General features: G+C 41.1%; 2 protein-coding genes across 5 annotated transcripts; both read left to right on the plus strand.

Moving 5' to 3' along the window:
* The first annotated feature begins 131 nt into the window (after positions 1 to 131).
* Positions 132 to 5,319, plus strand: tp53inp2 (tumor protein p53 inducible nuclear protein 2). 2 transcript variants are annotated; one of them, XM_042090565.1, is made up of 4 exons: positions 132 to 184; positions 3,355 to 3,639; positions 4,013 to 4,142; positions 4,855 to 5,319. In XM_042090565.1, the coding sequence occupies exons 2-4, from the start codon at positions 3,522 to 3,524 to the stop codon at positions 5,114 to 5,116; spliced, it is 510 nt and encodes a 169-aa protein (XP_041946499.1). In that variant the 5' UTR covers positions 132 to 184; positions 3,355 to 3,521; the 3' UTR covers positions 5,117 to 5,319. The 2 variants fall into 2 exon arrangements, with proteins under 2 accessions (XP_041946499.1, XP_041946500.1); XM_042090566.1 differs by lacking the exon at positions 132 to 184 and adding an exon at positions 632 to 855.
* A 983-nt stretch (positions 5,320 to 6,302) lies between these two features.
* Positions 6,303 to 13,613, plus strand: LOC121707765 (glutathione hydrolase 7-like). 3 transcript variants are annotated; one of them, XM_042090561.1, is made up of 15 exons: positions 6,305 to 6,619; positions 6,789 to 7,027; positions 7,219 to 7,370; positions 7,602 to 7,719; positions 8,291 to 8,358; positions 8,584 to 8,657; positions 9,037 to 9,230; positions 9,597 to 9,684; positions 11,301 to 11,428; positions 11,544 to 11,632; positions 11,880 to 12,059; positions 12,315 to 12,432; positions 12,651 to 12,788; positions 13,043 to 13,142; positions 13,270 to 13,613. In XM_042090561.1, exons 1-15 carry the CDS (start codon positions 6,427 to 6,429, stop codon positions 13,467 to 13,469), a joined length of 2,079 nt encoding a protein of 692 aa, XP_041946495.1. In that variant the 5' UTR covers positions 6,305 to 6,426; the 3' UTR covers positions 13,470 to 13,613. The 3 variants fall into 3 exon arrangements, with proteins under 3 accessions (XP_041946496.1, XP_041946495.1, XP_041946497.1); XM_042090562.1 differs by lacking the exon at positions 11,880 to 12,059 and having other exon boundaries at positions 6,303 to 6,619; XM_042090563.1 differs by lacking the exons at positions 6,305 to 6,619; positions 6,789 to 7,027; positions 7,219 to 7,370 and having other exon boundaries at positions 8,295 to 8,358.
* Positions 13,614 to 14,259: the final 646 nt, after the last annotated feature.

Below are 14,259 nucleotides of genomic sequence, written 5' to 3' on the forward strand. Positions count from 1 at the left end.
TGCGATATTATGAGCATTAGGCTAATGCAATTTCGAGATGAGGACTTTGGAATAGTGCCTTTAACTGTACGTCATAGGAATACGCAACAATGGCGCGTCATCCTTACACTGAATATATTTGTTTGCATTGTTTGCAGGCGGCAGCATTCAACATTATTGTCGCCTATCCTGTTGCCGGAGAAGGGTAAGTAGGCCTCAGTTTACCTTGATTAGGCCTACATTTAGGTTGAGCAAACATCATCATAACTTGCGGAGTGAGTTATGGCAAAATATGTTACAATGTAACGGTTATACGGGCTCCTTGATGGCAATATAGCCTACAGAGACCCTGCCCACTAAAACCAGAGACCTATCACTGTCCAATAACAATTCCTCATTGGATTTTTAAACCGGGTTGTTCCACCCATCTCATTATAGTACAAGTTTCCCCTCAAGTAACCGTTCTTGAGTCAGCCCTTAGCACCCAAGCCCATGTAACCGAAGCTGTTAGAAGAACAAAAAGCCGATTGTGGATCAGGGATTAGGTCTGGGTTGGAAGTGTTGCCCCTTTTTCTTACGGAGGCTGCCTTCTTTGGGTGTGTGTAAAGCGCCGATTGGCCAGTGTGCGCTGCTGCGTGGACAGAGGCTGTCCTAAGACTGTTGTTACCACGATCAGCTGTTTTGTTATTGTGTACTTGCCCGTCTGACATGGGGCGATTCTCTTGACAGAAGAACACTTGCCTTTCACCAAGAGGGAAAAATAATAAGCTAGACTACCTCATTCGACGCAACCGTTATGGTCTAATCTACCTTATATTCAATTGCGTTTTAGTGCAGTTTGGATATCAATTTGACCGAAGGAAAAATCCAAAGCAGGTAAGAATGAACAGATCTGACACAATTTGCATTTTTTTACGGATGAAGCTTTCTGCACAGTAAAATAAAGCACTGGCTCATTCCGTGGTTCACAGTAGGCTATCTGAAGCAGTTTGAAATAGACTAAAGCAATCCAGCCTTCGACAGCAACGTTCTCTTGATGTTTTGCATGAAGCTATTTATAGACTAACTCATCTGTGCAGTATAGGCTATAGATCAATTTTTAACAATGAGACATTTGCTTGGATGTAAACAGCCAAATACATAGCAGTCGTTGTTTCGATGCTTTTAGTAAACGTTTTAATTATCACTTTACATTCACTTAATGTTTCCTATTCATTTAAATGGATAATATCGGCTTTTTAATTGCCTTAACCCAATCCTCTCAAAATGTTATTAAGAAACAGTAGCTTCCTCCTCTTCCCTGCAAGATGTTTTGCCGCTGTACTTCACATATCAGACAAGGTCCATTTCAGAATCTGAAGATCCCTCCCACTTGCGACTGTGGATTAGCCTAGTAGCTTACTGGTGGTATCCCACTGTATTTGGACTCTGCATAGACTATCCTGTTTCTAAGAACTAAAAACAACTCTAAATGATCTACCTATAGAAATAAGCAAAATAATAAATCATGTAAGATATTCCTTTCTCAGAGTTTTTGGACTAGAGTGGAAAGATCCACCCAGCACCCATGACTCCAAACTATCTTTAACAGCAGGGGAACAAGAAATGCAGTGTGTGTCCTCATGACAATTTTTTTAACTAGTCCAGTTTGTTACCTACCCAAAAAAGGATCTGACATAGCTGCTTCAGATTTGGCAAACCCACCTACACACGCCAAGCAAAACAAACAAGACCCGGAAAAGAATTTTGCTGAAAATGGGATCCCTGGAAGAAGAAAAAAAAGACAACCTAGCCAGAACTGTTTTTTTTTTTGTTTGTTTTGTTTTGTTCTTACCAATTTGAGACTAGTAATCAGGAAGATTGGTAACCCTGTAACTGTGCACTGGTCCTGGCGTTGCCTAACACGGCCCATCCCCCCCAGCAGGGGCGTAGAGCAGATGGGCCCAGACAATGCAGCTCAGTTGGGGGTCAGCCATGCCCACTGATAACGCTGTGTTGCTGTGCACCCAGTGGGCCACACAAGGCAATGACAGCACGCGTCTGCTAGCTTTAATTAATCTGGGAGAAACAAAATGCTGTGTTTGTGTCTCTGTGTGTCTCCACTCCAGGACACCATAGGGAGTGCTCACATGGGAGGGATGTGTGCAGGGGTGTGACTCACAGCCTTGACCTGCTGTGGAGATCCTGCGCTAAAATTCAGAGATCCTGTAGCCTATTTCCCAGCCTTGGCTTACAATTGGTGATCCTGCACTAAAATTCAGAGATCCTGTAGCCTATTTCCCAGAAGCCTTGTGAGCTTTGAGTCATATGACCTACTGCTTAGGACACATGTGATAATGGTGTCTGTGTGGCACATTTTTAGAGGAATACTTCATATGATTCTTAAGACTATTTTTAGGGTAGGGAGTAGGCCTACTTACTAGGATTCAGTTAATCAAACTCAAGTTATCAGCTATATCACAGAGAATGACCTCAATACACATGATTAAATATAGCACAGTAATCCAGAACATCATATCAAATCATATTAAGTTAAGTTCAGTCATGCAGAGAGCTCAGTTTTAATGACATTTCCATAGACTAATTGGTCTTAAAACAACCATACATAGTCAAATAAACATATCTGGAAAACGAGTGCCTAAACCAATCAGAGCATACTATAAATGAGTGACAAGTACTCAAAGACAAGGGGCCCAAGTTCAGTGGCGATATAGGTAGCGGGAAGCTATGTCAAAGGGTGGACTCTGAAATGGGCAAAACCTCTCCGGTGAAGCAAAATTGAATAAACCAATCTCATGCAACCAGTGTTAAATTCTGATCTACAGTATCTACCTATCTGTTATTAATTAACTTCAGCTTGAATGCCCACTCTGTGCGCCGGACTTCGCTCTGGCCACAGTGCGCAGGTACTGTCGGCAAAATACGCTGTCAAACTCGCACCCAAGATGTGTCATGGTACAATGAGCCAGCAACTTGTTTAGATGTTAATTATGACTATGGATTTGTTTTACAAGGTTTTCTGAATGTTTTCTTCTCTAAGTGTGAAACAGCAAATCCTTTCTTCATAATAAAAAAATAGTTACAAGTATTTGGCCTCAATAGCTGACTGTGGAAGTAAACACAAGTGTGGAATAGTCTGTGGTGTGTGGGGTGGTGGTAGCGTAGTGGTTAAGGAGCTATGCAGTAGCCAGAAAAGTTGTGGGTTCAATTCTCGGCTTCTATCGCTTTACTCTTGAGGAAAGCACTTAACCCCGAGTTGCTCCGGGAACGATGGCCCTTGTAATATAATTGATATATGTAAGTTGCTTTGGATAAAAAAAAGCATATGCTAAATATTTAAATGTATACATTTTCCTTTGTCTCTGTTCTACACAGGCCTTTGGTGCACGTTGCTTTGATCAACTCCACACTTACCACACAAAACCCCTTCCTGCCTCAACTACTTCCCTCGAGGAGACGAAGGGGCCAAGTGTACAACCAGCCAACAAGCTAACAAACCAACAAGTGGACCAGATCAGAGTCAGAAACTCAGACTCCTAGCCATGTTCCAGCGTCTTACAAGCCTCTTCTTTGGGAGTGCAGAGGACTCTTCCCCTGCAGTTCCGGTGCCCAGACCTCATGAGGAGGATGAGGAGGAATGGCAGCTCGTCAACATCACTGGTGGGCAGCTCTGTGGGCAGGGAATGGGGCAATCAACAGAAGTGGTACTGGCTATATTGTTATGAACAATCAAAAGGGATGTGTCCGTTCTCTGAAATGGAAAAGGCATCTTGACATTTCGGTGTATGCCTTTGTGTGGAGGAGGAAGAAAGGAGAAATGGCTGGGATAAAAGGGGTTGTCTGTTTCCTATTCTGTTTCTGGCAAATATCCTGTTGGCCTATTTGCTGTCCATTCATTTACAGGCTAGCCACAAATTGTCCTGCTTGATCATGCTCCATGTTGACTTTAGAGACAGTGTTGTCTGTAGTAGTCTGCTTTTTTATCCATTCCATGGAATTGTGTGATAAGTATGTTCTCTGGTCCCTTCTGCAGAAGCAGACATTCCCAGTGGGTCCAGTTCTCTGGCAGATGTGGCAATGAACCAGCCCAGCCTACCAGTGTGTCTTCCCCAGCCTAGCCAGGCCTCTGAGGAGAGTGTTGTTAGCCTCATGAACAACACTAGGTAGGTTCAAAGTGAACAAATGTGGGACACCTGTTTTATAGTGAAGCCGTCTGTGCTTTAACACTCTCTTCCTGTGCTGTCTTGCTGTCTTGTTGCAGAATGGTCAGTTCTACCTTATATTTTCAAAATAACTTTCTAATACATCAAATGTCTCGATTGTTAGGTATTGGAACTCACATCAATTTCATGTGACTGTTGTGGCCCATGAACACACAAAGATATGTTTATCAGATGAAATTACCTTTTAAAGTTATGCAGTGAGGTTCTGAATGTATGTTTCACTTATCGATAATCACACATATCAGGGGTATCCAACCTTTTTTTCTCCGAGAGCTACTTTGACAAAATGGACATGGCCGAGAGCTTTTATGTTAGTAGTATGCCATGTATTCACATAGTTGATCTTCACCCAAAACTGCTGAATAAGATTTGTATGCTTTTTAAAGGTTTCTTTCAACCCATTTACCTTCTCTCTTTGTAGACTATGAATTTGATTTCATAGGAATTTTAACATGCTTCCCAAATGACTGGGTTATCAGATTTATAAACATCTTCTTCAAACCTTTGAGAGCTACTAAGAAACAGGTGGGGAGCTACTGGTAGCTCGCGAGCTACCTGTTGGAGACCCCTGACGTATATTATGATAACTATATTTAGCATCGATGTACATGATGATGTGCTTACACATGTATGTCCACATGACATCCCCCAGCCTGGCAGAGGAAGAGGTGCCTGTTCCACTCAGAGCCACGGCAGGTCGCCTGGTTCGTGGGCTGGCGTCGCAGGCTGGCGCCTTGGCTAAGGTCACACAGATTACCCGCGTGCAGCACGCACAGGCATGGGCACACCGCTGCTACCTGGGCCGCAACTGCATCCAGCGGCAGAACAGTACCCGGCAGAGGCTGCCCCGCCACGCCACACGGCAACACCCAAAGATGCTGCAGCAGCCCGGCCACCGCAACTTCTGCCACTGAGAAGCGAGAAGCACCACACACACATTCACACACAAACACACAGACTTACTCACATACACAGACACACACACTCTAGCTCAGCAAGGAAGCTGTAAGAAAGCGGATACACTTCAGAAGCCCTCACACACACATATTGCGCACACACACATTTTGTTTAGGAGTTTCACAATGTTGGAAATAAAATCCTGCCTCAAACGTTTTAAGCATTTTGCACAGTTTACTCTTTGTTGTCATTAACCTGTTTTCGATCCAATGTAGGCAACTTGATTGTGTGTTTTTTAAAGAACATGTTTTTGCTTTACTTTAATGTGTCATGTTTACAAAGAATATGAATTGTTTAAAACATTAACTCACAGTACTGTCATACAATGAGAACTGAGAGGAATTGACAAGATGATGCAATTATATTGACAAACCAGGCAATAAATCATGTTGTGCAGGGTCATTCATGTCTGTCTGTGTCTTCATCGGGATTTCAGGCAAACTGCTTAAATTAAAACACTGCTTTTAATAGGGTAGAGAAATCAACCTTCTATGCTAAAACTTTTATGTCTTCAGTAGTTTTGTATGGATCTAGACACACAGCAAAACTGTGTGGTAGTGGCTCAGTCAGAATATGAGTCTGATACTCAGTAGGAGTTAGATTATTCGGTGGCATGTGTCATACGGAAGTACATGCCACTGCAAAGTGGCAGGTGGCATGTAAGATGGCACGTATGGACCCTTTCAAGAGAGTTCCATTATCAGCATCATAGTTGGCCCCACAAGACTTACTTTTGAACATTCCATATGTTATCTTCATGCAGAGGAAGTAGATTGGGGCCCAAATAGAACGTTCAAGCATTGTTTTTGTTTTTATTGTTGAAAGGGTCCATAGTGGCATGTACGGTAGCACGTATTGGCATGTAAGATGGCACGTAGTGGCATGTAAGATAGCACTTCCGTATGACAAATGCCGACGAATAATCTAACTCCGTCTCAGACCGAACTTCCCGACCCCAAATGTTGTGGACGGGACTATAAATTCGGCTGGCACCCAGGCTAGTTAAAATGGTATCAAGTGCAAGTGATACAGCAAACTGTGTAGTGGCTATATGGTATAAACTGCAATTTAATCAACATTCTAATGAATCCATGGCAAAGGTTGATAGTCATTTGTAATGACATCACCTGTGTGCATTCTGATCCTGTCATTTTGCACCTGATAACCATTGACCTCGAAATGAGGATCGCTTAGTAGGCCTACTTCTGTATCTTCATGCTTTGTGTGGACATCGACATATTTTACAACGAGCGTAGGCTAGTCTATAATGGACGTGCATAACTCTTCTACCAGTAGCGAACAAGCGTACGGACAAAACACTCGATGTGATGGGACAACATTAATACACGAGAAGAAGTTAATCGGCGGCAAATCTGTGCTCGATTATAATTCCATGGGCCTACAAACTGCGTCTATCAAGAGCCTTGGATTATGGACAGGTCTTCATGACAGGCCACCAGGTAGTCAGATCGGAACACTTTCCCATCATAAATTGTTTGACAAAGTAAACTTTTATCACCAACAGTTTCCCCCAATACCAACGAAAATATGTGCAACTGCAAATGGACCATTTATTTTCTGAGTAGCCTTTGTGACTAAACCGTTTCTTTCCTCGCTAATCGCACACAGCTGGGGTAGGCGTCGCGCCGGCTGATTCTGAAGAGAAAATGACAGAGCTCCGTGACACGAGTGGAGACCCAGGAAGCCAGAGTTTGGATTCTTTTAGAGAGACTCGCAGTGACCCTTTCGAACGAAAATCTAGGAAATGTCGCTTTTGTGACGAGGCAAAGTTCCTCGCCACTTTCATCACCTTTTCACTGGGAGTGACCCTTGTCCTTGTTGTGCATATTTATATCGCACCTCCTGAGGCAAGTATCACCAGATACACCGTCAGATCAGAAGTAACAGTGTGCAGTAATTATAAGTTGTCATAAGACTGTCATAAGAGGATGACTGTTATGAACTCATTCTTCCTGAATGTAGGTCAGGGTGGAGACTGTGCTGGTGTGTGTCACTTTATGACAACACAATCTCCTTGGGTTTCATGTTTGGTGTTCAGGTAGTGGGCCCTGGGGTGGTGGTGACTGACAGCGAGCTGTGTGCATCGCTAGGGCTGGGGGTGATCAGAGATGGGGGATCCAGTGTGGACGCTGCCATCACCACAGCACTCTGCCAGGGTATAGTACATCCACACCTCTCTGGCATAGGAGGGTGAGTGAGAATTTGATGGTTTATATATTTTTTAATTCTGTTTCCTCTACAGTTTGTTTTGGCCTGGTTAGGCTACTTGGTATATACCAAGATAATAATACTGTCTCAATTACTTAAAGTTACTTTATGTACCCGCCATGTTTTTATGTTTAACTCTAAGTGTTGGGGGCTTTTCTTGACATCTAGGTGTAGGCCTATAAGCCGTGTTAATGAATTACCTCCTTTGTACAGTGGTGGGGTGATGCTGGTTCATGATGGTCGGAAAAATGAAAGTGTGGTGATTGATTTTGGTGAAACGGCTCCCTCTAGAATTCAAGAGAAAATACTACAACATGACCTGCAGCACAAGGTAGGCCACACAGTGGTGTATTATGTGATTATGAAGAAAGAAAATGTCACCCTGAAATCTCAGGGTGTTTGTATCTGAGGTGCTTTCTTACCAACTAGTAATCTATCCAATCCATCCAACATTAAAATGTCCTCTTCATTGTTCACCTAATGTTACAAATGAACTGTCTTTCATGACTGATGACCAGCGAACATTCTCTGAGGATGTGTCTTTGGTTTCCCGGTCATTTCGCTTTTCTAATAACATAAATATACACAAAATATACTCGGATTATTTTGCGCCTGTTTTGCCTTGAGTTAAAAATCCAGTGTACCCCTTGCTTTACAGTAACTGTTGTATAAATGTTGCATATATTTACATTTTTTCTTCAGTTATTTTTTTTTTTTTTTTTTAGTTTAATACATTGATGGTATTTGCAGAATCATTGAACAATTTTGTTAAATAATTGTGATCTCAATATTGACCAAGATAACCACTACATTAAATTGAATACTTTGTGCTTACTCTCAACATGCAGTATCTTCTTGATTATATTAGTCTACCAAATGCATGAATGTAAATATTTGTCCAGTCAGGCCTTCTTGTTGGAGTGCCAGGCATGCTCAGAGGGCTACACCAGGCACATCAGCTGTATGGAAGGTCAAGACACTGTCCAGTCTATCCAAGTCTTTTTTTTGCTCTCACTTACTCATGAAATGTTTTTTCAAGAACTAAAATAAATGCTATCTGACATTATCAAGGATCAGTTAGTACCTTTTAAACCACTCAATTAAAATCTACTAGTGAGCTTGCTGCATGTCTGTTAGACATAGTATTCTTGCTCCACCTGTTTTTTTTATGTTCTCGTCTATGTGCTTTACCCAGGATGCCATGGCATGATGTGGTGGTGAGAGCAGCCAACATTGCAAAAGAAGGATTCAATGTCTCTGACAGCCTGGGTAATAAAACATCCTGTGAACTTGATATTTTCCCTTTCTGACAGATAGTTCTTTCAATATTCAAATGTAGCTGATTTTGAAAAGTAAATGTTACCAGATTGCAAATTAGTGAATACATAAGAATGAAATATATGTTGTGTGTGTGTGTGTCTATGTATCGTAGGATGGACATATGCCTGTATTTTCTGTAACTTAAGTTAAAATAAAATGGCTTTTACAGGTATATAGTAATAATTGACCCAAATGTTGTTGAAATCCTTTGTGAAGTAAATCTTCATGTTGTATAAGCATGCTATAAGCTCTTTACCTTCATGATTTGTGTCTCTGTGTGTGTTTGTCCTTTGTCTCCACTCCCCTCGACTGTGAATCTCCCTGGCAGCTCGGGCCATAGACTCTCAGAAAGGGAAGAATGTCTCTACGAACTTCAGGGCAATGTTCTTACCTCGGGGTCAGCCACTTCCTCCACTCTCCACCCTGAAGCTACCCCATCTGGCCACTCTTCTGGAACGTGTTGCCAGCCATGGGATGGAGGAGTTCTACCACGGGAATGTGTCTGAGGAAATTGCATTAACAGTAGGCCTATGTTTCATTACTGGTGTGTCAATGCTCCTGGTTTCATATGTGCAGGGGAAAAGACCCTACCCCTAAGTAGGAACTAAAATCGTCATAGGAACTGTGGCTATAAGAACTATTAAGAATTGCTTTAAAGCTTAAACTGTTTACCATGTTAGTCGCTTCGGTTAAAAATGGATCAGCCAAATGTAATGTAACTACACTCGCTCCACATTCCATGGGATGTGAAAATACCTAGAATTCGTTATTTAAACTGGACACTCCAAAATACCGATAGTGATGGTTCCATACTCCACTTATCGTTGTATTCTGTTGTTGCAGTGGGTGTCAAATGAGGTGAAAGTAATGATCATGTGTTGGTTATAGGTGCAGGCAAATGGGGGAGTGCTTACCAGAGCGGACCTGGCTAACTACAGCTCGGTGCTACAAGAGGCTTTAACAAGCCAGTTTAAAGGTAAAGGTGTTGTTATTATTTTAAAATTATTTAGTCTATTACATTATTCGTGTTTTTATGTAGGCTACATGTTTACCCTGAATTTAAGCGCCTGCCAAGAACAACAGTCATATTTGCCAGAGGTGCCCAGTCTGGCTGCCAACAGAACATTCGGCCTTCCACTGCTATCTCTTGACTCAAACTGTTAAGGAAATGAAATTACATATAATAAAAATAACTAGAAAAGCATTTCCTGAAGGAAATACAGTGCATGAAAATGCAAAAAATATTATGTAAAATATCATACAGAGTAAAAACAAACTATATTGGTTGCTAGGTAGATGAGGTTTAATATAGTTGGAATGACTGAACAGTTAAAGTGCATAGTTTATATAGTTAAATGATTTGCTTGGTAGATAAGGTTTAATATAGTTGGAATGATTGAACGGTTAAATAGGTGGATAATTTAAATGGTTAAATTATTTAGGTAGATAATTGACGATAACTGACAGTTGGAATGGCTCTAATGTTTGCTAGCAGATAATAATGTTAACCAAGTTACTTAACTTAGTTAACTTAGCTAATGTTTTAATTTTTAGTAGTTATGCTAACTAGCATGCTAGCAATACTAACATGTTAACCATGTGACTTAGCTAACCTAGCTAATCATTTTTAGTAGGTATGTGAACTATGCCAACTAGCATATTAACATGTTAAGTATGTTTACCATGTGACTTAGCTAACTTAGCTAATAATTTTTAGTAGGCATGCTAACTATGTTAGCTAACCTAGCTAATCATTTTTAGCAGTTATGCTAACTATGTTAACCATGTTACTTAGTTAACTTAGCTAATCATTTTTAGCTGTTTTGCTAAAAAATGCTAACATGTTAGCATGCTAACTATGCTAACCATGTTACTTAGCTAAAAATTTTTAGCCGTTATGTTAACTATGCTAACTAGCATGCTAACATACTAATTATGCTAACCATGTTACTTGGTTAACTTAGCTAATCATTTTTAGCAGTTTTGTTAAAAATGTTAACATGCTAACTATGCTAACTAGCTACAGTGGGTAGGAGTCATAGTTGATAAGTAACAGTTACAATGGCTGAACAGTTTAAAAAGTTCAGTAGTTTAAAGGGTTAAATTGTTTAACAGTGAAATATTGTAGTGAGGACTTTTATTTTGAAACAGTTTTTGGCAGAGGAAGTAGTTGAACAGGGTGTGTAGTCTTAATAGAGCCAGTTTGTATGCTTAAAGCCTGAGACTGGCAGTTGATGCAGGTGGCCCAAACACCTGCCATAGGATTCTAATTGCTTAACGGCTCTATTGTGATGTCATCAGCCCATGTTAAGTCTATGGGGAAATTTTGAACAGTTTTTAATTAATAGTTTAAAAAGTATAAAAGTTACAAAGATGAAAAATACATAGCACTCTTGTCCTAAGTAAGACCTACGTAACATAGTTTGAATGAAGTTTCTACGTTAAACGGTTAAAGCTGCATTAAACGCGTTAGAAGAAAAAGAAGAAGCCTAGGAAGAACAGTACAGTGCATTTTCATGCACTGTAATAATTTAGCAATTGTTTAAAATAGAACTCTGGTTATTCTCTCCTTGTTCCCTCCGCTCTGACCAGGATACCAGGTGCATGTACCTCCTCCACCCAGTGCTGGTGGAGCTCTGCTGTACTTCCTCAATATCATAGAGGGCTTTAAATTCACTGAACAAAATCAAGAAGGTAGTGCCCCCCACTGGATTGCAGAGGTACTGGCCAATCCTCCTCCTTGATCGAGTTGTACACTAAATAGACAGCTTAAAGTGGAAGTTAAAATGTAAAATGAAAGATGTGAAGGCGTTCATTCTGAGGTGCTTTGTTCAGGCCCTAAAAGCAGCCCTAGACCTGGCAAATGGGTTAGTGGACCCCAAGTTTGACTCCTCTGTCTCAGGCACCATCTCTAACATGCTCAGGTAAGGTCCATATGTTCATGCATGCGAAGACGGAATATAATTTGGTTTGGAAATGTATAATTCTCCCAGTGCAGGCCATTTTTGTATCAACTCTCACACACTAAAGAATCTTCAAAGAAGGGAGAAGGGATTTTCTGTTTAAAGTGCCATTAACACTTTTTTACAGTTATGCTGAATTTCAAATCTCTTGGGCAGCTCTCCTTGCTTGCTCTGCTGATTGTATTTGTCCTCTTTGCCTACACTGTAGTAAATCACATGCCGCCGTGCTGCGTCACATGATTAGCAATTCCAGCTATGCAGGAGGTCCTGGGTTCAACTCCCGGGCAAGCTCCGAACACTCAGGACTCCGTAGCCTGCGGGGCGATGCTAGTGCTTCCAGCCAAGTGCTTGTCATGGGCCCTGATGACGTTATTGTGTCACTGTCGTGGTACAGTAAACATTTCACTGCAGGGGCAAATATAACATTTTAAGCCTTCTGTCATGTATGCTTCTTAAATCTATATTCTTATCTTTATATTCTATTTTAAAAGAATAAATAGAATATTTATACAGTGTCTGACTGTGACTCACTACTTGGTAATTTTTGTAACCGTATTCCCAGTAACAAGTACGATGATTCACTCAAACCTGTTGGGCTGTGTTGCTCGTGACCTTATCCTGTTCTCATTGTCTCTTGTTGCAGCTCTCTCAATTGGCCCTTTGGAAGTGGACTCATCACCCCATCTGGTATTGTTTTAAACAGCCAAGTTATGAACTTCTCCTGGCTTACAGCTCCTCCGAACATGACCTTTTTGAACCAGGTAATGGTAAAACGTCCTAAACATGTAAATCCTTGACAAATGATGACATGGTTCTGCTCCAATTACCATGGAAAAAACTGCAACAGACATCTTTTCCCTTTTTGAATAGCTTTGCATTTATATCTGACATGCCATGTTGGTATGTCTCACTGCAATTATATTTTTAGTCAGATGAATACGCTCTCAAACATTTGTTTTTCTTTGTTGCACAATCCTAGCATAACAGGCTCCAGAGAGGGAAGAGGCCCCTGTCCTTTCTCATGCCCACCATAGTGAGACAGATGGGCAGGCAGTGTGGGCAGTCTGTGGCCCTGGGGGCCTCCATAGGTCACTGGGCCCTAAGTGGCATAGCTCAGGTATGCAGTCAGCTTGTCTTGGGACCTCACGTGAGGCTAAAATCTGTGTTGAAATCAAGTCATGGTGCACTTTTGCTTTCAATCATGAAAGTCATGCTGGTTGACGAGACTGATTTGATTGCATAATTTAATGTAAGTGGCAAAATTATAGGATATTTTTCTGATTATTTACTGTGGTTTGTTGACTGTTGGGTCATGGTTTCAAAACCCAAGGTGTTATGTTAATTATGACTGATTTTATAATATTTTTGCAGGTGCTGATTAAACTGATGTCAGCCCACAAAAATCTGACTTACTCTTTATCGGAAGGGAGACTCCACCCAAGTCTGCAAACAAACGTTATTCTGGTTGATTGTAGGCATTTATTTATTGACTGGGATACGTTTTTTTTTTTTTTTTTATATATAATTCATTTTATATTTTTATATAAATGTTTAGTATATAATTAAAAAAAACTCTCCCTCTCTTCTTCACCTATCAGCTGAGTTCCAGGAGGGGCGTGTACAGGCACTGCGTCAGAGGGGCCATGTTGTCCAGAGGGTGGAGCATCTCTCCCTGGTGCTGGGAGCCGAACGAAGAGGAGATGTGATGCACGGAGTCACAGATCCACGCTCCACTGAGGCCTCGGCTCAGGCCATCACAAGGCCCTCGCCAGGGGTCCAGATTAAGCCAGGATCTTGAGATGGTTTACTGCTGATCTTTTGGTTGATCATTAATGACCATGTTTTGGCCCAAGCTGATGACCATGTTTGAGTGTACTGGGATTAAAAAGGTGGATTGTGGACAGACAAGTGTTTTGTGTTTGCTGTGCTATAGATGGATAGATAGATACCCAAGGGGAAATTCATGGGTCTCAGTAGCATACAGACATCACACACAACATGCACTTACAGCAGCAATGGTAAACATAAGTATAAACATATAACTAAACTCCACTGTACAATAAAGACAGTAGAAGATAAGAAAACTAACAATACTAAATACACTATATAAATTAAATTAAGAAAGTCCAATGTGCTTGAGGGTGATCAAGCATAAGACGCTTGTAGTGACCGGGCCGGGACTGGTAAGGTGCTAAAGGGAGTGAGTGTCATGGTGAATGTGCAAACAGTAGTCCAACCATAGTCCTTAGTTATATGTGCATGGCAAGGTGCTCAAGAGAGTGAGTGTCATGGTGACTGGTGCAAGAGTAAGGTCTAGAGACCAGAATAAATAATATGGACAAATAGGAGAGTAAAGTATAATGTAGACAAGGTAAAATAAAAAACTATTTCAGTGCAAGAACAGGTTGAGGTAATAGGGTTATAGCCATTCATTCATTCAGTATTGTAGCAGAAGCCTGACCGCAGCCATTGATCATGTGTGCTAAAATAGCATGAAAAACAGTGTAGCAGTAAAACAGTAGTGAAAACATTAGGCTGTGTACAGTAGTAAAACAGTAGTAAAGCAGTGGTGGGCAGTCAGTACTCAA

The sequence above is a fragment of the Alosa sapidissima genome, chromosome 4 (genome assembly GCF_018492685.1).
Source record: "Alosa sapidissima isolate fAloSap1 chromosome 4, fAloSap1.pri, whole genome shotgun sequence".
Taxonomy (NCBI): domain Eukaryota; kingdom Metazoa; phylum Chordata; class Actinopteri; order Clupeiformes; family Clupeidae; genus Alosa; species Alosa sapidissima.